Here is a 23,844-nt window from a genome sequence, read left to right as displayed (position 1 = left end):
GGTGCCGCTTACTGTGAGTGAGACTAGCGGGATTAGCGTGCCGCGTGGTAACACATGAACTTAATAACCTGATAACCCGCCACAAAAATGATAATGTTAAATACAAGGAAAGATAACCCCACTATAATCTTGAAAATATTTTTTTCCGCGCCTTCAAAACTATTTCTAGCCTTTTTGTCAAAAGTTTTTTTAATTCATATTATTTATTGTTATCCTTTTTGTATCTTTTGGCGTTTTGCGCTGATTACAGGGTAAAAAGTCCCGCTTGTATACTGAAAAAACAAATTCCATTGCGTCATTGCCGGATACCTATTGCGAAAGCCGTTTGTTTAGTGGCTAATAAAACACAAACACGGAAGGAACGAAATAATCATTTTTAAAAGTTTTGTTATTCACATATCTTTCCCGTCTCTATGTTCATCCTAACATATTCTCTGAATCAAGAAGTCCTGAGTACTTCGGCATATCCCGTCCTGAGTACCTTTCGGTTGCTAATCAAATAAGTCAACAATCTTTAATAAACCTATTGTCTATTTAGATTAAAAATGTTCCTTTTAATTAATTCACGAATTTGTCCCCTGGTGATTCCGTGACACCAAGCCATAGGTGTAATATCAATATGTGCGAAAAAGGTAATCTCTACCACAGGTTGTCAAGGGTCTACCCCTGCTTGTCCCATACGATGTCCAATAAAGTGATATTAATACCCCCGCGTGTGACAACGTAAGGCTGACTGGGAATGATAATTATATTGCTCTGAATTGGTGTAAAATTTTGCAACTGGTCTACCCATCTACAATAGTAATATTACATCTCACATAATACATTTTAAAATAAATTGTTGTGAAAATTAGACGCAAAAATTTTTGATAAGAATAGACTAAATTTCCAAGAATTCTCGGTATACGCCATTTTATTTTTCTACGGATTGGGCTGAAGAGTTATTGGACGATTATTAGTGCACGTACATGATTGCCCGAGGGAGTATATGTGACATACGCACGAAGGGTCATTGGAGTAGGGCTGTCCCAAAGATGCTCGGCAACTTTTGAGCAACTTTTAGGATTTGCAGCAACTTTTCCTTTTCCGGGCATCTTTTCAAAATGAGAGCAACTATGCTGGGTTTTTTTTAGGTTTTTAGGGATATATTCTGAGATACAAGAAACAATGTTAAAGTGGACAGAAAAAATAACCATTGATAAACCCCACAACACAACAAATAACTTAAAAACCAACATACAGCCGTACGTTATTAAAGTAAAGCCGATATTATATTATTTTGACCACTTTTTAAATTTGAGACTTGTGCGGCTCATGGGGTGGTCCTCGAGGGGTCAGCGGCCCCAGGAGGGCAAGGGGGGTACCGGCAAGGGTGCCGCTTACTGTGAGTGAGACTAGCGGGATTAGCGTGCCGCGTGGTAACACATGAACTTAATAACCTGATAACCCGCCACAAAAATGATAATGTTAAATACAAGCCTTTTTGTCAAAAGTTTTATTAATTCACATTATTTATTGTTATCCTTTTTGTATCTTTTGGCGTTTTGCGCTGATTACAGGGTAAAAAGTCCCGCTTGTATACTGAAAAAACAAATTCCATTGCGTCATTGCCGGATACCTATTGCGAAAGCCGTTTGTTTAATGGCTAATGAAACACAAACACGGAAGGAACGAAATAATCATTTTTAAAAGTTTTGTTATTCACATATCTTCCCCGTCTCTATGTTCATCCTAACATATTCTCTGAATCAAGAAGTCCTGAGTACTTCGGCATATTCCGTCCTGAGTACCTTTCGGTTGCTAATCAAATAAGTCAACAATCTTTAATAAACCTATTGTCTATTCAGATGAAAAATGTTCCTTTTAATTAATTCACGAATTTGTCCCCTGGTGATTCCGTGACACCAAGCCATAGGTGTAATATCAATATGTGCGAAAAAGGTAATCTCTACCAGAGGTTGTCAAGGGTCTACCCCTGCTTTATCCCATACGATGTCCAATAAAGTGATATTAATACCATGTTATCGATACTTTCCTGGCATCTATTTAGTTTATTTATTCAGTCTGTTATAGTTATGTCTATAGTTATTTTTTTATTTTATTTTATTTATTTATTTTATTTATTTATTTATTTACTTATTTATTTATTTATTTATTTATTTATTTATTTATTTATTTATTTTTTATACCTTTACGATATGGCCATATATGCCTTTGTGAAGTATATTATTAAACGTAAACGTTAATACCCCCTAGTGTGGCAACGTAAGGCTGACTGGAAATGATAATTATATTGCTCTGAATTGGTGTAGAATTCTGCAACTGGTCTACCCATCTACAATAGCAATATTACATCTCACATAATACATTTTAAAATAAATTGTTGTGAAAATTAGACGCAAACATTTTCGATAAGAATAGACTGAATTTCCAAGAATTCTCGGTATACGCCATTTTATTTTTCTACGGATTGGGCTGAAGAGTTATTGGACGATTATTGGTGCACGTACATGATTGCCCGAGGGAGTATAAGTGACATACGTACGAAGGGTCATTGGAGTAGGGCTGTCCCAAAGATGCTCGGCAACTTTTGAGCAACTTTTAGGATTTGCAGCAACTTTTCCTTTTCCGGGCATCTTTTCAAAATGAGAGCAACTATGCTGGGTTTTTTTCGGTTTTTAGGGATATATTCACCTCACATGTGCTTCTTACCTCATTCATAAATCTGGTAATCATTTATGGTTATTGGTCAATCTGTTCTTTGACGAGCATGCAGTTTTGATGGCCAGCGATCTTCAGTATGATTATTCAAAATGGCGGAATCCTCGGGTGCAGTGACGATGAAATTATTATAGAATCCAACCCTCTAACATTAGCTGGAACAGCTAGAGCTAAGCTAAGTGCATCTCAGAAAGCAATAATTTCTCGAGAAAGAGAACACCCAGACAACCTTGCTGGGAAGAAGACTGTCCGTGGAACGTGTGCCTACTTGGCAGAGAGTTAAGGAATTCCAAAATGAACATTTGGTTGCTCAATCTGGAAAACTTAGGTTCGAAGCCTGTAAAAAGACTTTATCGAAGAAAAAGAGCTCTCTGAAAAAGCATGTTACTTCGCAAAAGCATCTAAGGGCTAAAGCTTTTCTTGAGAAGGACAAAACGAAAGATCAGAACATTAAGAAACTTTTGTTTAAACATAGCACCATTCAAGGTTCCACTCTTCCAGAGGAAATGCGCCTCTATCGCTACGAGCTGGTAGGGATAATGCTCAAAGCTGGAATTCCTCTTTCAAAAGTTGATGTTCTTAGACCTTTACTTGAAAAGTATGGCCATCGATTGACCACTCGATTCCTGTCAGAGTTCATCCCTTTAATATCAGCTGGAGGTGTTCGATGATCCTTAGGCTACACGTGACCTAGAAATGGAGTTGGCTGCTTTGGCTGATGCAGGCAAGAATTTCGTTTTTGCCACCTATTATCTAGAAGGAGATGGGCCCCTTGCATTTCCCTTTTATGAGCGCCTGTCTACAGTAGCCCATGCTATTGCCATTGAGGCATACAGGAATGTTGAGACCAAAGCAAAGCAGCATACTAATGATGATCCTGGTATCTACAACTAGCTGGTTGCAAAGGCAAAGGCCTGCATTGCTCCATGTTTCCAATATTTTCAAAGGAAATATAGTGTAGAATTCCATTCTACCGTGCTTGCCTTCAAGGCAGCACGCTAGCGTTGCCCTGAGGAGGTACAGGAACTGCACCCAAATGCAGCATCTGAAGAGGAGCTACAGGAGTTTGGATTTTTCTCCAATGATGAGGTTGCTTCTCTGGTTGAAGAGTTACCAAGCTACTTGGCCGCTGCAGATGGAGTAGTTTGCACCACAGAGGAAGAGAAAGTATCTTGGTGGGCAGATCATGTGGATACTCTTCCTAACTGGTCAGTGGCTATGAAGAAGATCTTACTCATCCAACCAAGCTCGGCAGCAGCAGAGAGAGCATTCAGTCTCCTACAAAATGCTTTTAGCCGACAGCAGGACAGTGCACTAGAGGAAACACTTGAAGTGTCTGTGATGCTCAGATATAATGACAACAAGTGAGTGTTGCCTCACTAGCCTGCATGTGCTTTGGCTATCAGCCATGTTGTTATAAAAATCACTCTTTCTTTAAGTTGCACTGTGAACCAAGTCATTTCGTTTTTTCATGATGCCTCTTTTATTGCATCATAATTTATATACATATTACATTGCATATTACATATTTACATTAAATTTCCAGTCAATGTTTTTTATGTTGAAAAGAATTGTTAAGCAGCATTCTGTCAGCAACTTTGAAAAATGTAGTAAATTTGTTGGCAAAATTTACACTTGGGACAATTTTTCGATAATTCTTATTCCATTTTTTGAGCATCTTTTTGGCAACTTTTTCAAATTTGTGGCAACTTTGTGGCAACTTTTGCAATTTTTGGTGCAACTTTTGGCAACTTTTTGGTATTTTTGAAGCATTTTTTTAAGGAATTTGGAGCATCTTTGGGACAGCCTTATATGGGAGTATTAGTGGAATAAGCACGTGAAGGCTTATAAAAAACAATTAGATGGAACGGCTTGAACGGCTTTGGCGGTCTATCAGATCTTAGCAAGATGATGCAGCGCTGGAGGTTTTCCCGGGGACTCTGCGGGGGTTCTACGGGTCACTGTGCGGGCGGTCCCGTAGGAGGTGTTTTTGGAACGCCTTCTGGATGCATTGGACGATTATTGGTGCACGTACATGATTGCCCGAGGGAGTATATGTGACATACGCACGAAGGGTCATTGGAGTAGGGCTGTCCCAAAGATGCTCGGCAACTTTTGAGCAACTTTTAGGATTTGCAGCAACTTTTCCTTTTCCGGGCATCTTTTCAAAATGAGAGCAACTATGCTGGTTTTTTTTAGGTTTTTAGGGATATATTCTGAGATACAAGAAACAATGTTAAAGAGGACAGAAAAAATAACCATTGATAAACCCCACAACACATCAAATAACTTAAAAACCAACATACAGCCGTACGTTATTAAAGTAAAGCCGATATTATATTATTTTGACCACTTTTTAAATTTGAGGTTTCGTGACGTGTGCGGCTCATGGGGTGGTCCTCCAGGGGTCAGCGGCTGCTCGCTCCAGGAGGGCCGCTTACCGTGAGTGAGATTAATGGATTACCGTGCCGCGTGGTTACTCATGAACTCAATAACCCGCCACGAAAATTACAATTAAATCACAGTTACGATAATCCCACTATAATCTTTAAAAAAAATTTCCTCGCCTTCAAAACTATTTCTAGCCTTTTTTGTCAAAACTTTTATTAATGTATTTGTAATCCTTTTTGTATCTTTTGGCGTTTTGCCCTGATTACAGGGTAAAAAGTCCCGCTTGTATACTGAAAAAACAAATTCCATTGCGTCATTGCCGGATACCTATTGCGAAAGCCGTTTGTTTAGTGGCAATAAAACACAAACACGGAAGGAACGAAAAAACATTTTTAAAAGTTTTGTTATTCACATATCTTTCCCGTCTCTATGTTCATCCTAACATATTCTCTGAATCAAGAAGTCCGGAGTACTTCGGCATATTCCGTCCTGAGTACCTTTCGGTTGCTAATCAAATAAGTCAACAATCTTTAATAAACCTATTGTCTATTTAGATTAAAAATGTTCCTTTTAATTAATTCACGAATTTGTCCCCTGGTGATTCCGTGACACCAAGCCATAGGTGTAATATCAATATGTGCGAAAAAGGTAATCTCTACCACAGGTTGTCAAGGGTCTACCCCTGCTTGTCCCATACGATGTCCAATAAAGTGATATTAATACCCCCTAGTGTGACAACGTAAGGCTGACTGGGAATGATAATTATATTGCTCTGAATTGGTGTAAAATTTTGCAACTGGTCTACCCATCTACAATAGTAATATTACATCTCACATAATACATTTTAAAATAAATTGTTGTGAACATTAGACGCAAAAAATTTTCTATAAGAATAGACTAAATTTCCAAGAATTCTCGGTATACGCCATTTTATTTTTCTACGGATTGGGCTGAAGAGTTATTGGACGATTATTGGTGCACGTACATGATTGCCCGAGGGAGTATATGTGACATACGCACGAAGGGTCATTGGAGTAGGGCTGTCCCAAAGATGCTCGGCAACTTTTGAGCAACTTTTAGGATTTGCGGCAACTTTTGAGCAACTTTTAGGATTTGCAGCAACTTTTCCTTTTCCGGGCATCTTTTCAAAATGAGAGCAACTACGCTGTTTTTTTTTTAGGTTTTTAGGGATATATTCTGAGATACAAGAAACAATGTTAAAGTGGACAAAAAAAATAACCATTGATAAACCCCACAACACAACAAATAACTTAAAAACCAACATACAGCCGTACGTTATTAAAGTAAAGCCGATATTATATTATTTTGACCACTTTTTAAATTTGAGACTTGTGCGGCTCATGGGGTGGTCCTCGAGGGGTCAGCGGCCCCAGGAGGGCAAGGGGGTACCGGCAAGGGTGCCGCTTACTGTGAGTGAGACTAGCGGGATTAGCGTGCCGCGTGGTAACACATGAACTTAATAACCTGATAACCCGCCACAAAAATGATAGTGTTAAATACAAGGAAAAGATAACCCCACTATAATCTTGAAAATAATTTTTTCCGCGCCTTCAAAACTATTTCAAGCCTTTTTGTCAAAAGTTTTATTCATTCATATTATTTATTGTTATCCTTTTTGTATCTTTTGGCGTTTTGCGCTGATTACAGGGTTAAAAAGTCCCGCTTGTATACTGAAAAAACAAATTCCATTGCGTCATTGCCGGATACCTATTGCGAAAGCCGTTTGTTTAGTGGCTAATAAAACACAAACACGGAAGGAACGAAATAATCATTTTTAAAAGTTTTGTTATTCACATATCTTTCCCGTCTCTATGTTCATCCTAACATATTCTCTGAATCAAGAAGTCCTGAGTACTTCGGCATATTCCGTCCCGAGTACCTTTCGGTTGCTAATCAAATAAGTCAACAATCTTTAATAAACCTATTGTCTATTCAGATGAAAAATGTTCCTTTTAATTAATTCACGAATTTGTCCCCTGGTGATTCCGTGACACCAAGCCATAGGTGTAATATCAATATGTGCGAAAAAGGTAATCTCTACCACAGGTTGTCAAGGGTCTACCCCTGCTTGTCCCATACGATGTCCAATAAAGTGATATTAATACCATGTTATCGATACTTTCCTGGCATCTATTTAGTTTATTTATTCAGTCTGTTATAGTTATGTCTATAGTTATTTTTTTATTTTATTTTATTTATTTATTTTATTTATTTATTTATTTACTTATTTACTTATTTATTTATTTATTTTTTATACCTTTACGATATGGCCATATATGCCTTTTTGAAGTATATTATTAAACGTAAACGTTAATACCCCCTAGTGTGACAATGTAAGGCTGACTGGAAATGATAATTATACTGCTTTGAATTGGTGTAGAATTGTGCAACTGGTCTACCCATCTACAATAGTAATATTACATCTCACTGTGAAAATTAGACGCAAAAATTTTCGATAAGAATAGACTGAATTTTCAAGAATTCTCGGTATACGCCATTTTATTTTTCTACGGATTGAGCGGAAAAGTTATTGGACGATTATTGCTGCACGTACATGATGGCCCGAGGGAGTATAAGTGACATACGCACGTGAAGGCTCATGGGAGCATTAGTGACGCACGCACGTGAAGGGTCATGGGAGTATTAAGTGACATACGCACGTGAAGGGTCATGGGAGTATTAGTGACATAAGCACGTGAAGGCTCATGGGAGTATTAGTGACATAAGCACGTAAAGAATCATGGGAGAATTACGTGACGCACGCACGTGAAGGGTCATGGGAGTATTAGTGACATAAGCACGTGAAGGCTCATGGGAGTATGAGTGACATACGCACGTGTAGGGTCATGGGAGTATTAGTGACATAAGCACGTGAAGGCTCATGGGAGTATTAGTGACATAAGCACGTGAAGGCTAATGGGAGTTTTAGTGACATGAGAACGTAAAGGCTCTTGGGAGTGTTAGTGACATACGCACGTGAAGGCTCATAGGAGTATTAGTGACATAAGCACGTGAAAGATCATGGGAGTATAAGTGACATAAGCACGTGAAGGGTCATGGGAGTATTAGTGACATAAGCACGTGAAGGCTCATGGTAGTATAAGTGAATTAAGCACGTGAAGGGTCATGGGAGTATTAGTGACATAAGCACGTGAAGGCTCATGGGGGTATTAGTGACATAATCACGTGAAGGGTCATGGAAGTATTAAAATTGACATAATCACGTGAAGGGTCATGGAAGTATTAAAAGTAAAATAAGCACGTGAGGGCTCATGGGAGTATTAGTGACATAAGCACGTGAAGGCTCATGGGAGTATTAGTGACATAAGCACGTGAAGAGCCATGGGAGTATAAGTGACATAAGCACGTGAAGGGTCATGGGAGTATTAGTGACATAAGCACGTGAAGGGTCATGGGAGTTTTAGTGACATAAGCACGTGAAGGGTCATGGGAGTATTAGTGACATAAGCACGTGAAGGGTCATGGGAGTAGAAGCACGTGAAGGGTCATGGGAGTATTAGTGACATAAGCACGTGAAGGCTCATGGGAGTTTTAGTGACATACGCACGTGAAGGCTCATGGGAGTATTAGTGACATACGCACGTGAAGGCTCATTTGGTTTTTGTGAAATAAGCACGTGAAGGCTCATGGGAGTATTAGTGACGTACGCACATTAAGGCTCATGGGAGTGTTAGTGACATACGTACATGAAGGCTCATTTGGTTTTTGTGAAATAAGCACGTGAAGACTCATGGGAGTCAGGGGCGTATGCAGGATTTTAACAAGTTGCAGTCAATAATATAATCAATAATAAACAAGCATCAACTATGCACTGGTTATTGGATACTTGTGGCGAGGGTATGAGAACTCTTTCCGGTTATAATGCAGGGCGTCGGTGATAATACACGGCTTGGTGTTTTATTCACTGCACGTAAAGTCCAGTTCGTGAGATGAAGGAAAAGTCAATAAAGGAAGCACTTTTGTCTTCTGTTCAAACAACAATTTACACATTCGCATCAACACCGCAGGTGAACCGTTAGACCGGAATCATCGGATTACAACTCATCTCCGGCGTTTTCAATTTTGATCCCAGTAAACCCGCAAGTAAATATAAAAAGGAAAGTAGGACGGCTACATCTATTTCAAATTACAGGGTACTAAGAAGTTGAATCTTCGCTATCAACGTCTACGACAGACTGTAAACCCAATCGTTTGGTTGTAAAAAAACGCTTTTACTTTTCTGTTCTTACGTTAGAAAAAAGACACATTCTATGTTGTGATTAGAACAGCAACTTTTATCTAAGCCATGATCGCCATTTTTATTTTCGGCTTCGCCCTTTTTAAGGTAAGTCTTAGAGTCGCTTAGAGTGTTTTTTTATTTTTTAATATTTTATTTTTTTAATATTCATTGATTGGAAACCGAGACAACAAGAAAAACGGGCGTTATTGTACCGATCATGGAGAGAAAGAGCTAAATACATGTACTGATTAACTGTTTTCCTTTTTTTATCTTTAGGTGGAATCAGCGAACAAATTTACCTCATCTGCTGGTAGGGAATGTATATATTATCACAATTATATCACCTCTCTTCAAAACGTTTCAACATAAGGTTACGTTTTCACGCATGATTTATTTTATTTCGGAGAATAGCGGCCTATGTGTTTTTGCTTTCTATTTGCATGTAAAACAGTTGTCCAAACACTGTTAGCCCCCAAAAAATCAATTGTTATCATTTATTCCGGCTTTTATTTTCTTTGATTAAAATTGTTATGTACCCACCATTCTTGCGCTCTGATATCGCTTTGGTATCTGACAAACAACATTTATAGCTTTCCTTGCTCTCATTGAACCAACCATATGGTATTTCACGGGTAATCGGAAATAAAAAAAGGAAAAATCCAGGAAGCAAGAATTAAAAAAAAAAAAAACAAGCAAAAATAATATCGAACAGCCTATTTTGCCATAAAAATAACGCAGCCTGCCACGGTGGCTATATGCACGACAATCGGTAAAGGTCATCAATGGACTAAATGCCCGACAGTTTTGGTCGAGAAAGTGCAAGCGATTCTATGAATTGAGCATTGTTGTCGGTATTGGATGTTCTCCGTCGTCTATGTACACTATAAAATCGTAATTTTTCTACGAATTTTCTACAACATTCTGCTTGAATGTAGACAGTTCTCAATTTACAATAATATCACATTAAATTGTCGACCTTGTGAGTTCATTATTGTATATTTATGGAGGAAGGGCAAGAGAATCTAATTTGAGCTTTGTAGTCGGAATTGAACGTATTTCATTGCTTGTATACACTAAAATATAGATTTAGCCTTTGCCAAAAACCGGAGCTCCAAACAACCAAATCTTTGCTTATGTTCGCTTTTGACGATGTCAACGATTTCACAGATGACGCGACCAACTTGTTATACAACTTGTTATACCCCCTTCCCCCCACCCTTGGCATCTACATGACACATAACAAGTTTAGTTGTCATACGATATTTCGGCATTAGGGTAGTTTTATTTTATTGACGTTATCGATGACGTCACTTGGCCATCCCATTGCACCCCACTTGAAACATACATCACACCTACCGAGTTTTGTTGTCATACAATGTTTCTTTAATAAAATATAAATATTTTTTTATTTTGATGACGTCAGCATAATTTTGCTGCTATTGACGTCACTGATGACGTCACAATCACGTGACTATATTGGTGCACCCATTCGACACCTTCATGACACACACCAAGATTGGGTGTTATATGATGTTTCGTTCATGAGATATGAATATCTTTGTTCTTAATGAAATCAGAATAGTTTTAATCTTAGTGACGTGACAATATTGTTGTATCCCCCTTGACACCTACATGACACCTATCGCGTTTGGTTGCCATACGATGTTTACAATACTTTTTATATTGATGACGTCGGCATATTTTTGCTTCTAGTGACATCATAGATGACGTCACAATCACGTGACTACGGCGACCGACTGCAGGGAGAACGTGATCCCCCAAAAGCTTTCATACTCTGCGCTCAATTTTAAGCTAGTTTTGATAAAATTCACTCGTTTATGTATTCCCCAAAAACCATAGTAAAGCCAACAAAAACTTATGGGGACAGATCTTTTTCAAACTTTGCAGCTAAATTATGAAACTCCCTCCCCCTACACATTAGAAACACCGACTGTCTCAGCAAATTTAAATCGTCTTTAAAGACGTACTTATTTTGTAAGCACTACAACAATTGATTAGTTTTTAACCATTAGAAATATAAGTAGAATAGAGTAGGATGTTTGTAAAGCATTGAGATTTTTATAATGCTATATTAAATTATTATTATTATTATTATTAAGTATTTTATTTCTAGCATAGCGAACAAAGATAAATCTAGTTCTTAGTTCAGCGCGTTTTCGCGTTGTTGTTTGAAGGAGAACGGCTGAAATGTATCAGACAAAATCCATTTCAGAGCATATTTCACGTCTGGCTCTTCCAAAGTCTCAATTGTCGCTAAAGTCCCTATTGTTGCAGATACCGTTTTTTTGTACGCGGGGACATGCCGCGCAGTGTCTTCGATAGATACTCCAAGAAACTGTACCATGATAACTCGCCAGGTCTTCACTACATATAGGACTGTGGCATATTTACGCCCTGAAAACAAACTGAAAACTCTGAAACAACATATAATATTACCCATACCACCTCGCAGTCATTGATGACGTCACAATCACGTGACCATATTGGAGCACCCCCCTTGACACCAACATGAGACCTACCGAGTTTGGTTGTGAAACAATGTTTCTTTCAAGAGATATGAATGTTTTTGCTTTTATTACGTTTTTTTTTCATTTAGGACGTCATCAATGACGTCACACAACACGTGACCATATTGTTGCATTCCCCTTGACACCTACATCACACATACCGAGTTTGGTTGCCATATAATGTTTCCTTCGTGAAATATAAATATATTTTTATTTGATAACGTCAGCATGTTTTTGCTTCTAGTGACGTTATCGATGACGTCACAAATCACGTGACCACTCCCTCCACACATACATGACACCTGCCAAGTTTGGTTGTCATACGATGCTTTTAAGGGACGGACGGACGGACATCGCGTCACGAAAATTCGAGTCGATGGGTTACCAATATTTGTCACCATATTTGTTTTATATACCACATTTTCTTAGGCGTAGGAGCTCCGCTATAAAATCGTTATTAAAGGTAAACTGAATTTTAATTTCTACAACAGTCGGGACAGGTCATCTTCAATAGACTATATGCCCGACAGTTTCCAATTTATTTAAATAAGCCAGTAAATTGCCAGCCTAGTGTGTTCAAAGTATCCTATACTTGTTTAGAAAGAGAATGCGATTCTGAAATGAACTTTGTTGTCGGAATTGAATGTTTTTCCTTACTTGTATACACTTTAAAACCGTCATTTTAGTGACACGCATTTTTCTGCTACAATAACACAGTCGGAAAAGGTGTTTATAGTGTATACAAGCAAAGAAACAACTTTCTTTTTCGACAACAAACTCGTCAGATTCGCACGCCCTTTCTAAACAAATATATAATATTTTGAGCTCACAAGGTTGACAATTTACCGTGATATTTAAGCAAATTGAGAACTGTCGAAATTTAGCAGCATATTGTAGAAAATTCCTAATTTTACGATTCTATGGTTTTCTGTGACTATGTAGTCACAGAAAATGTTTAATACCAATAACAAATCTCAATTCAGATTAGCTTTCCCTTTTTAACAAATATAGAATACTTTGAACTCACTGTCGAGCACGAAGTATCGTTTTTTTATCATTTCTTTTGGCAAAAAAGAATATAATTTTTCTCACGGATCTAACTCGCGAATAAACCTTAACTGGTGTTTAGAAAATAATGACCTACAAGGACTTGTCCTATCATATTAATGTTATCTGTCCGTAAAGGAAAGGCTACCCACAAAGGCTATAAGATATTGTTGCTAGACATTATGACGCAAGACAACTCTCAATTAAACGGATTAGGCTCAGGGGGTATCCAAACGTTTAAATGGGTGGGGGGATTTTAGGGAGGTAGCAAGGACAAAAGGCAAACGATTAAGGGGGTCGTGAATACAACGAGTGTACCATAAATTTCGCCCAAAAACGTGCAGGCCGTAGCAGGGAGTAGGACAGTGGGGGCAACCTCCCCCCCCCCCAATATTTAAAATAAAATAAAAATTGTAAGGAAATGACCAGTAGGGGCGTGGCCATGCCCCAAAGTTTCATATCAATATTTGGGTGACCTTCAAACCCGCTCGGTCAATCTCTGGGAGGCCTGGGTCTAAGGGCTTTTCAATATTAGTGAGATAAAAATTGGCCAAGCTGTCAGGTTTTTTACAAATTCTTGCCACGAGTCTCAAATTGACAGGAATCAGCATTTTTTACCATATTTTCTGTAGATCAGGGAGCGGGAAAACTTTAGCTTTTCTAAATATGGGCATCAATGACCATATAAGGCAATGCAAACGAAGGACACTATCCTTGGGGAATATGTTTGATATGCTTAATGTCTCCCACCCCCCCCCCCCCCAATAATTCGAGGCCTGCTACGGCTATGACTTGGGTGACAAATCACCCCCTCACTAGCTCTGTATTCGCCCACGAGGCAATATCCCACTGTAACGGTGGAATTAACAGAAAGTTCGAGACAACTCTCGCATAAATTAAAAAAAATAATAATCACATAAACAATCACTTACCAGAACCTCGTCCGTGCGAATTTGACTGGCTTCAGTTTAGCGACTCCTGCTACCAGGCCTTCCATGGTGACCAGAAGTCCTGGGACCTAGCGAAGCAAGCATGTGAAGAGTTTAACGCCCATCTGGTGACATTCACGACTAAAGAAGAGAATCAAGCTGTCTACAAGAAACTCGCTGTTGGAAAGTCGCTCTGGATCGGTTTAAAGAGGTGAGAAAAGCTTGACACCTAACGCCAAAACAGTGAATTATGGTAAAAAAAAAAAGCTAGAACACTCACACAGTTTGCGAACACGTCAGTTCCTTTTTTTTAACATGGTTGGTGTGTCTATTAGATTGACTGCTGAAGTCCGAGACTGTAAAAGGGGCGGGCCGGATGATATGTTTGTGGTAATTGCCTTGTCCGTTATTGCTTTACTCGTTACACATTTAAGCTCCCTTAATCCAGAAATCTACCAGTGTCAACATGTGGAAGATTTAGATTACAAGGAAACGCCTCTTCAATTCTCCGTAGAGATCATAGCTTTACTTAGAAGGTTGATGCCCGTTATAGCCTTCTTATATATGTGTTCATTTAATGCTCATGTGCTCTTTTACATGTGTTCCTATCCGCCCTTGCCCATGTGCTCTTCCTTGTGTTCATATCCTTCCATGCTCATGTACTCTTATACATGTGTTCATATCCTTCCATGCTCATGTACTCTTATACATGTGTTCATATCCTTCCATGCTAATGTCTCCTTATACATGTGTTCATATCCTTCCATGCCCATGTACTCTTATACATGTGTTCATATCCTTCCATGCTCATGTACTCTTATACATGTGTTTACATCCTTCCATGCTCATGTACTCTTATACATGTTTTCATATCCTCCCATGCTAATGTCTCCTTATACATGTGTTCATATCCTTCCATGCTCATGTACTCTTATACTTGTGTTCATATCCTTCCATGCTCATGTCTCCTTATACATGTGTTCATATCCTTCCATGCTAATGTCTCCTTATACTTGTGTTCATATCCTTCCATGCTCATGTCTCCTTATACATGTGTTCATATCCTTCCATGCTAATGTCTCCTTATACATGTGTTCATATCCTTCCATGATCATGTCTTCTTATACATGTGTTCATATCCCTCCATGCCCATGTGCTTTCAAACATGTGTTCACATCCGTCCATGCCCATGTACTCTTATACATGTGTTCATATCCTTCCATGCCCATGTCTTCTTATACATGTGTTCATATCCTTCAATGCCCATGTACTCTTATACATGTATTCATATCCTTCCATGCCCATGTACTCTTATACATGTGTTCATATCCTTCCATGCTCATGTACTCTTATACATGTGTTCAAATCCTTCCATGCTAATGTATTCTTATACATGTGTTCATATCCGTCCATGCCCATGTGCTCTTATACATGTGTTCATACCCTTCCATGCCCATGTACGTCTTGTTCGACGTTACGGTGTTTTCTTGTCCAGAATTCCATATTAGTGAGAAATCCAATCCATTTTCGATATGTGCTGACATGTTAACAAGTGTTCGATTGAGTGACACATTCTTTTGTTCATGACCAGCATTCCGTGTTTGTCCTGGAATCCGTCCTTATCAGAGTGGTAAGTATCCATGTGTTTGTGTTTACCCAGGAATCCGTTATCCGTGTTCGAGTGGATAACAGGCGAACAGATGACATACACCAATTGGATCGGCAGTGGCCCGACCGATATCAACGAGAAATGCGGAGAGATGACAGATTATGGCTCCTTCAACGGCATGTGGAATGACAACAGCTGCGATCACCAACAGGGGTACATATGCGAGAAAGGTAGGGTCACGTCACGCAAATTACGATCACGTCACGCGGGACGACATTAGATTTCACGCACGATACGAAAAAAAAATAATGCGTCATGCAATGTGCGATCACGTGACATATAGCACTGTAAAATGTCACGTACAACAGATGATGTTGCGACGATGTGTAATCTTCAATCATGTCACGCAAGTGGCGATAAGAAGTCACGCACAAGAAGTGGTGACTAGGTTAAATTACGCCGCAATGTGCATTTATTTCGCATAACAAAGAAAAATGGTCAAGCAAAAAAAAAGGTAACGTCGATACAACACGGGGATTTCAATCATTTGTCACACGAGGCAAGATGACGTCACGGAGGGTAGCCATTAAAAAGAAGACAATACTGAGACATTGATTACAATTCACATCACTTAATCTATGTACTTACCTTACAGCGACAAGACCTTTGAAGGGCATCTACACATTGACCAATGACAAGGCTCTGTTAGGTCACGTGTTGAAAGTATTCGTAACATCCGGGGATTTTGAATGTCTTCAAATGTGCGTACGCACAGCGGGATGCTTCTCTGTGAATTATCACCACAGCTCGAGTCCAGGTCTCTGTGAGCTTAACGATGTGACGGCCACAGAGTACCCACACGACTTGCTGAACACACCAGGAATAACATATTACGGGGAGCCTTAGCTACTGGTGACACTCACTCACAAAAAGATAAACCCATGGAAGTCTTATCTACTGGTTGACACTCAACACACTTCACAAAAACAATAAACCCATGGAAGTCTTAGCTACTGGTGACACTCACTCGCAAAAAGATAAACCCATGGAAGCCTTAGCTACTGGGTGACACTCACTCACAAAAAGATAAACCCAAGGGAGCCTTAGCTACTGGGTGACACTCGACACACTTCACAAAAAGAAGGGGTACCCAAGCCGAAAGCAGCGTTGGTCAAGTCATTTGTTTTCTGTTGTCGTAGAGTGAATATAATGATTGACAACATTCCAATCATTTTTTGCACTCAAAATCTTAAACCCTACTAAATCCTAATTCTGCCGATGGCTAGGTCTGAAGCCTATTTAGGGTAAACCTTGTGTGAACTCATACCTAACTTTCCTTCATTAAGAAGTACGAAGCCAAATCCTGATTGTCAAATACCACTTGAACTAGAGATATTACATGATAGTGAGTGCTCGGAGGGAGTGACTCAAGCCTCCTCTAAAAGCCAGATCTGCCCCTGTTGCACTGATGCAGCTCAAACAATATAATTTAATGAAATACTGCAGGCCTGTAGCCAGAATCAAAATTTTACCGAAGCAAAGCTAACCACTGGATGATAAATCCAGCAAAAATAGGGGTTTTATCTCGTACTTCTCAATTGTGAAACACTAAACATCAAAGTTTTACCGAGGCGAGTGCCTCACGTGCCACATGCTGGCTACGGCCCTGTTCTGCAGTTTTTTCAATATTCTGGCAAATATGGTTAAGATGCATGGAGCTTTGCATTGGTGATTCATTGGCAGACTTTAGGCGGGGCACAGGGGCCTGAGGTCCTCCTTTTCACCCAATTCCCCTATACACGTTTACTGAAGCAAAGGTTACAACTTTGGGCTCCATATTTATTTTACTTTGGGTCCCTTCTGTAGAATCTGGATTCTTTCATGTAGTTGTATGATTTTCTGGATCTATTGAGTAGAAAATACAAATACATGTAATTAAGTATAATATTAAAATATTGGAATGGGGAGAGATAAGGATTGTTTTTTTGTTGAATATATAAAAAAACACTAACCTGAAGCTGCCATGAAAAGTCAGGACATTACATTAAGAAATTGAGTATTTAGATGGTGCTTTTGGGTTTATCAGAATTTTGGATAAAAATAGAGTTTTTAAGAGTAAGATTATAATACAGGTTAGAAGTAGCTTGTGATAGTAAATCAAGTCTATGTGTTTCAGCTAGGCGATAATATAAAGTGGATGATGATTTCAAACTAGTTAGACGTTGAGTCACCACCGACTGTTTGATTTTCAGCCCCACCGACTGTTTTATTTTGACAGTCACCATGCCGACTGTTTGATTTTCAGCCCCACCGACTGTTTGATTTTGACAGTCACCATGCCGACTGTTTGATTTTCAGTCCCCACCGACTGTTTGATTTTGACAGTCACCATGCCGACGGTTTGATTTTCAGTCCCCACCGACTGTTTGATTTTCAGTCCCCACCGACTGTTTGATTTTCAGTCCCCACCGACTGTTTGATTTTCAGTCCCCACCGACTAATTCATGTACATTTCGCATGGTCACCACATCGTGAAGCCTGTCGTAACACAAGTTCCCCAAGCTAATGTTGCATTTTACGTGTTTCATTCATAGTTACTGTAAGTATATGGTGCATTACGATAAAAAAAATTGGGACAAAAAATATAATAAAATTCCTTCAAACTTTTCTTACATGTTTGTGGAGTTGTTATTTAAATCCCTGTGAAGTTTCCATCCATTTGGGGCAATATTGAGCGATTGAAGTTCCCCCATACTAAGAGAAGAGAAAGGTTGCACTCTAATGATGCCGATCGGCAAAACGGACGGTAGAAAATCGCTTCTAGAAAACTGGAAATTTGAAATTTCGCCAAAATACATGCAAACAATATTATACCGATACTTTACACTGCCACACAGAAATTATGAATCCAGTTGATCAACTCTTTGCGTACCTAAAACGCCATTCTTTAACCGCCTTGCTGAATCAGGTATGCTTGACGCGAACCCATGGGATGGATATTTTAACCGTCGTAACAAAACAGCCCGTCTACATCCCCCTTCTAACAAAAAACAACAACTACGAATACTACTCTCGTGCAAACGCGATAGGTTAACTAAACAAAATGCTTTGATTCCTTGCCAGGAATTCAATATGCTGACAGCCGATCAGTATATAATTTCTAGATGCTAAATATGTCTTCACTACATGTGTGACTTATTCCTGCGTGACACAGCTTTTGTAATCCACTATATAGAAAATAAAATAAAAACAACGGATCCAAAATAACAGCGAGAAGTGAATGATGGATAAAGGCACAAGCGATGTAACGCAGTTCTCGCAAGGATGATGGGAATTGCAATTATGAACGAAAAAAAGAGTAAATGCCATAAATGCTTTTGATTCCTAAGAATAAATTAAACAGTAGAAATAAAAAGGGTAGACGATATTGGCGTTAGGTCATACGGCGCGTCCGGGTGATCTTTAGAACACCACATCACGGTTTGTTGGAACATAACATTGTTAGATCGAAAGAAAAGACAAAACTTTATTACGCAACAAAGCTGACAAGGAAATGAAGGTCATCTGTGCCGGTATCTGTAAAACGGCCACCAAGTCAATGGCGAAAGCGTTGCGAATACTAGGCTACAACGTGTACGACGTGCAAGAGCAAATTTGTGAGCTTTTCGACGACTGGCTAGACCTAATCGAACATGGCAGACTGCCTGATTTTGAAGCTATGTTTGAAAATGTCGATGCTATCACAGATTTACCCGGTAATTTCTTCTTCGAAGAGATTTTAAAAGCCTCACCTGATGCTAAAGTCATTTTGACCGTCAGGGAGCAAGAGGCCTGGCTAAGAAGTTCAAAGAAACAGTTGAAGATGGTTCAGGGTTTGTTTTCTAAATTATGGTTTTTAAGTTTATCACCGACATATCTTGGAATTCGAAAAATCACCAACGGCATGGTAGCAGCTCTTTACGGAACAATCAACGCAGAGTCGACGTGGATCATAGCCAAAGCCCTGGAGATGCATAATCAGCGAGTCAGGTCCACAGTGCCCCCTGGTCAGTTGCTTGAGTATAGCGTGACAGAGGGATGGGGGCCATTGTGTGACTTTTTAGGTCACGCAACACCGAAAGAGAAATTTCCACATGAAAATGTCAAGGGTGAATTTACAAAACGATGGGAAGGAGTGCCTTCGGGTGAGAAGAAGCTGGGGAGAAGAATCTTGCTGGAGATCGGCGTTCGCTTGTCGGTGATAGCGGGTGGGCTGGTGGCTGGAGGCTTTGGATTGTATTTACTATATCACAGGGAGTAAATGAAGCCACGCAGAGTACGCCTTTTAGGATCAGTTTCAAATACGTGCTCTATATTATTAATCACTTGTGAAGGTGTTTAATTGATAACGTTTTTAATATCTTATCTTAGTAAGTCCATTTATATATATAATTCGTTGCGTTCCATTCAAATTGTATTTGTCATCAAAATTGAGTACAATCCTTCTTAGCTTTCGAGATCAGTGTTCTGCGAGCGTTTAATTGCGATCAGGAAGGCCACGCTCGTGGTAATGAAAATCCTGTTCCACACGCATGTAATTGTAGCCAGCTCAGCGTGTTCCACGCGCGTTTAGATGCGATCAGGAAGGACACGCTCGTGGTTATGAAAATCCTGTTCCACACGCATGTAATTGTAGTCAGCTTAGCGTGTTCCACGCGCGTTTAGATGCGATCAGGAAGGCCACGCTAATGGTTATGAAAATCCTGTTCCACACGCATGTAATTGTAGTCAGCTTAGCGTGTTCCACGCGCGTTTAGATGCGATCAGGAAGGACACGCTCGTGGTAATGAAAATCCTGTTCCACACGCGTGTAATTGTAGCCAGCTCAGCGTGTTCCACGCGCGTTTAGATGCGATCAGGAAGGACACGCTCGTGGTTATGAAAATCCTGTTCCACACGCATGTAATTGTAGTCAGCTTAGCGTGTTCCACGCGCGTTTAGATGCGATCAGGAAGGCCACGCTCGTTGTATTGAAAATCCTGTTCCACACGCGTGTAATTGTAGCCAGCTCAGCGTGTTCCACGCGCGTTTAGATGCGATCAGGAAGGCCACGCTCGTGGTAATGAAAATCCTGTTCCACACGCATGTAATTGTAGCCAGCTCAGCGTGCTCCACGCGCGTTTAGATGCGATCAGGAAGGCCACGCTCGTGGTAATGAAAATCCTGTTCCACACGCGTGTAATTGTAGCCAGCTCAGCGTGTTCCACGCGCGTTTAGATGCGATAAGGAAGGCCACGCTAGTGGTAATGAAAATCCTGTTCCACACGCATGTAATTGTAGTCAGCTTAGCGTGTTCCACGCGCGTTTAGATGCGATCAGGAAGGCCACGCTCGTTGTATTGAAAATCCTGTTCCACACGCGTGTAATTGTAGCCAGCTCAGCGTGTTCCACGCGCGTTTAGATGCGATAAGGAAGGCCACGCTAGTGGTAATGAAAATCCTGTTCCACACGCATGTAATTGTATCCAGCTCAGCGTGTTCCACGCGCGTTTAGATGCGATAAGGAAGGCCACGCTAGTGGTAATGAAAATCCTGTTCCACACGCGTGTAATTGTTGACAGCTCAGCGTGTTCCACGGGCGTTTAGATGCGATCAGGAAGGCCACGCTCGTGGTAATGAAAATCCTGTTCCACACGCGTGTAATTGTTGACAGCTCAGCGTGTTCCACGGGCGTTTAGATGCGATCAGGAAGGACAAGGCTTGTGGTAATGAAAATCCTGTTCCACGACTCAGGATGTTCCACGCGCGTTAAGATGCGATCAAGAATGACATCATGCTCGTGGTAATAAAAATCCTGTTCCACGACTCAGAGTGTTCTACGCGTATTTAGATGCGATCAGGAATGACATCAAGCTCGTGGTAATAAAAATCCTGTTCCACGACTCAGGATGTTCCACGCGCGTTAAGATGCGATCAGGAATGACATCAAGCTCGTGGTAATAAAAATCTTGTTCCTAACGCAACTGTCAACCACCACGTATCCAACACGCGCGTCTTTATGAGACATTCAAATCACAAGTTTGAGTTACTTAAGACGCACAAGAAATTAACTCTCTCACTCGTGTGTCGGCACCGGTACATGACGACGTATACCCGGATGTGATCTCTTCTGTTGGTTGGTTAGCGATGTTACCGTGGTTACCGTGGTAATTCAGGTCGAGTTTTCACATCGCCTGAGAACCCCGATGTACGGCGAACCAGCCGTTGCCACCGACTTGAAGGTTGATACGAGTATACCTTTCTGAGATGAATCCAATCCCTGGAACGAAGACAAACTCAAAATCTCGAAAACAATAGTAACAATAGTACTATGTTCTTATAGGTCCCGTTATGTTCATTAAGCTATGGGAAAGAGACCTGGCGAGCCCTGCGATAGCAGGAAAGACTAGGCTTTGGGTGGGAGGGTGGGGAAAAAAGAAAGTGGACAAAGACCAGGTTCCTAGAGCACGCCGAAATTACATGGGAGGAGGAGCGCCCAACTACAAGAGGAGAAGAGAATGAGCAATATGGTCATGAGAAGTTTAACTTAGTCACACTAATGAGTCCGGTGAGAATAACGCAAATGGCGAATGATATGACTAAAGAAAACGATTGGTCACGGAATAGATACAAAACTAAATACTAAGTGAGCGTTCAAATACGAATACAGGAGGAAACTTACTTGGTTCTCATAAAAGTCAAGTGCTGATGCGCTAAAGAAGCACACGTCGATGTTTTCGAGTTTCCCCATGCGGCCTACAACGTGTGGGAAGCTATGTCATTGTTAAGGAAGATGATATCTGGTTTATCATGGTCGTGTGTCGCTGCACTTGTTTGCATGCATATGCTTTAGTTCCTCCTTCTCTTCAGCCTTTATTATCCACTATCTACCTCATTGTATTGTTCGACCCTTTCAACTTCAATACAAGCTTTACCATCCCCCCTAACCTGCTTGCATTGTTTAACCCCCAATCAATAATATCTTCTTAGTTTAGCCACCCCTTAAAATGTTTGCTTTGTTCCCCTCTTCGATACCCTTTTTTAATACCCAAACCATTGTTCACTCCTCCCCAAACCCTCCCTTTCACTCAGACCGGTCTTTCTGATTTATCTTCCCCAACTTGTCTGCACCGTCCAAGTGTACATTGTAAAGATACAGGGCCCTGATCCACGTACTAGTCGAAGCACTAGTGAAAAGAGTGGAGAGACTCCAGACGGCCATCGCCAGCGGCGTCCTGCAGCAAGTGAAAAACATTAGACAAATTCATAAGAAAGCATTTGCAAAAATAATGAATCACTCTGCCCAAGATAAACGTACAGACCAGGCAACTGCCATTCGCACAGTAATTCCACTTATGAAGGCAAACCTTTGGACAAAGCTGGCCAGCGATAGGACGACCCAGTCCCTCACGTCCGAATGCTGTCCTTGGCTGTGTAGCCCCTCGAACACCTGGGGAAGATTAGGTCACGTGATAAATTTGGCGCTATAAGTCTAGGCTTACAATGGCGTGAATACGTGCTTGTTTTGCGAACTCCAACCGAGAGTCACAAGTATATGTAACGCCCAAATCTGATGCTTTAGGCATGAGCTCTGAGTGCGACGTGTGCTTTGTAACGTAGGATGTTGTGTGACATAGTAATTGTGTGACGTCCTCTCCTTGAATAAGACTCATACCATAAGTTCTGGGTGAGATTTTGTGTGACGTGTTGTATGACATATAGGCACTGTGTGACGTTTTCTCCTTTAATAGGACTCATACCATTCCCATGCCCATAGGTTGTGGGTGTGATTTGGTATAGCATGTGTTGCGTGACATGTGTTGTGCCACATGATGTGTGACGTAGGGTTTGTGTGAGGCACGCACCTTGAATAACACTTCCGCCATGAGTTCCGGGTGTGGCTGCTGACTGGACAAAAACTCTCCAATCACTTTATTCATGATTTCTTGTGGCGGGAAGAAATCCAGTAACAGCAACGGTAACACGCGAGACACCACGCGCGCCTCGGACGGGATGCCTTTACGGATCCTAGAAATCGAGATTACAAAGAGATAACAAATAACACCCAGTACTTCAATTATAGCGATATTACAATACAATTACAACACGTGGGACAAGGAGATCAGGAACGGTATCGGTCGTCAGGCGCAAAGCCTGCTTTTATTTTTTCCCGACTGTAATCAAATAAGCCATTTTCTAGCTTATGTTCGATGTTATTGTAATGTTCTTTTCAATTTTATGAAAAAGTATTGAAGAAAACTCGGTATTGAAGAAAACATTTCAGAATACAAGCATGTTGTGACCCCTAAAACATCACCACTGGACACCCAAGAGACCTTTA

The 23,844-nt window shown here is 40.3% G+C and overlaps 3 protein-coding genes across 3 annotated transcripts in view; 2 read left to right on the top strand and 1 right to left on the bottom strand.

The window, feature by feature from the left end:
- The first annotated feature begins 9,121 nt into the window (after nt 1-9,121).
- Nucleotides 9,122-17,698, top strand: LOC5521366 (collectin-12). The gene is made up of 5 exons (XM_032366788.2): nt 9,122-9,478; nt 9,650-9,683; nt 13,884-14,088; nt 15,538-15,716; nt 16,142-17,698. Exons 1-5 carry the CDS (start codon nt 9,440-9,442, stop codon nt 16,390-16,392), a joined length of 708 nt encoding a protein of 235 aa, XP_032222679.2. The 5' UTR covers nt 9,122-9,439; the 3' UTR covers nt 16,393-17,698.
- Nucleotides 17,699-19,039: 1,341 nt separating this feature from the next.
- LOC5521390 lies at nt 19,040-19,786 on the top strand. Its single transcript, XM_001641244.3, has one exon. The coding sequence runs from the start codon at nt 19,040-19,042 to the stop codon at nt 19,784-19,786; it is 747 nt and encodes a 248-aa protein (XP_001641294.2).
- Nucleotides 19,787-21,369: 1,583 nt separating this feature from the next.
- Nucleotides 21,370-23,844, bottom strand: part of LOC5521364 (huntingtin) — a 54,195-nt gene continuing 51,720 nt past the window's right edge. Inside the window, exons 61-65 of the mRNA XM_048728541.1 lie at nt 23,369-23,531; nt 22,871-22,953; nt 22,661-22,738; nt 22,186-22,276; nt 21,370-21,783 (exon numbers count right to left, since the gene is read on the bottom strand). Coding sequence (XP_048584498.1) covers nt 21,676-21,783; nt 22,186-22,276; nt 22,661-22,738; nt 22,871-22,953; nt 23,369-23,531 — 523 coding nt within the window. The 3' untranslated portion in view covers nt 21,370-21,675. The remainder of the gene's footprint in view (nt 21,784-22,185; nt 22,277-22,660; nt 22,739-22,870; nt 22,954-23,368; nt 23,532-23,844) is intronic.

This window comes from Nematostella vectensis, chromosome 6, assembly GCF_932526225.1.
Source record: "Nematostella vectensis chromosome 6, jaNemVect1.1, whole genome shotgun sequence".
NCBI classification, from domain to species: domain Eukaryota; kingdom Metazoa; phylum Cnidaria; class Anthozoa; order Actiniaria; family Edwardsiidae; genus Nematostella; species Nematostella vectensis.
Note: the sequence above shows the minus strand (reverse complement) of the source record. Positions and strands in the feature narration are given on the sequence as shown.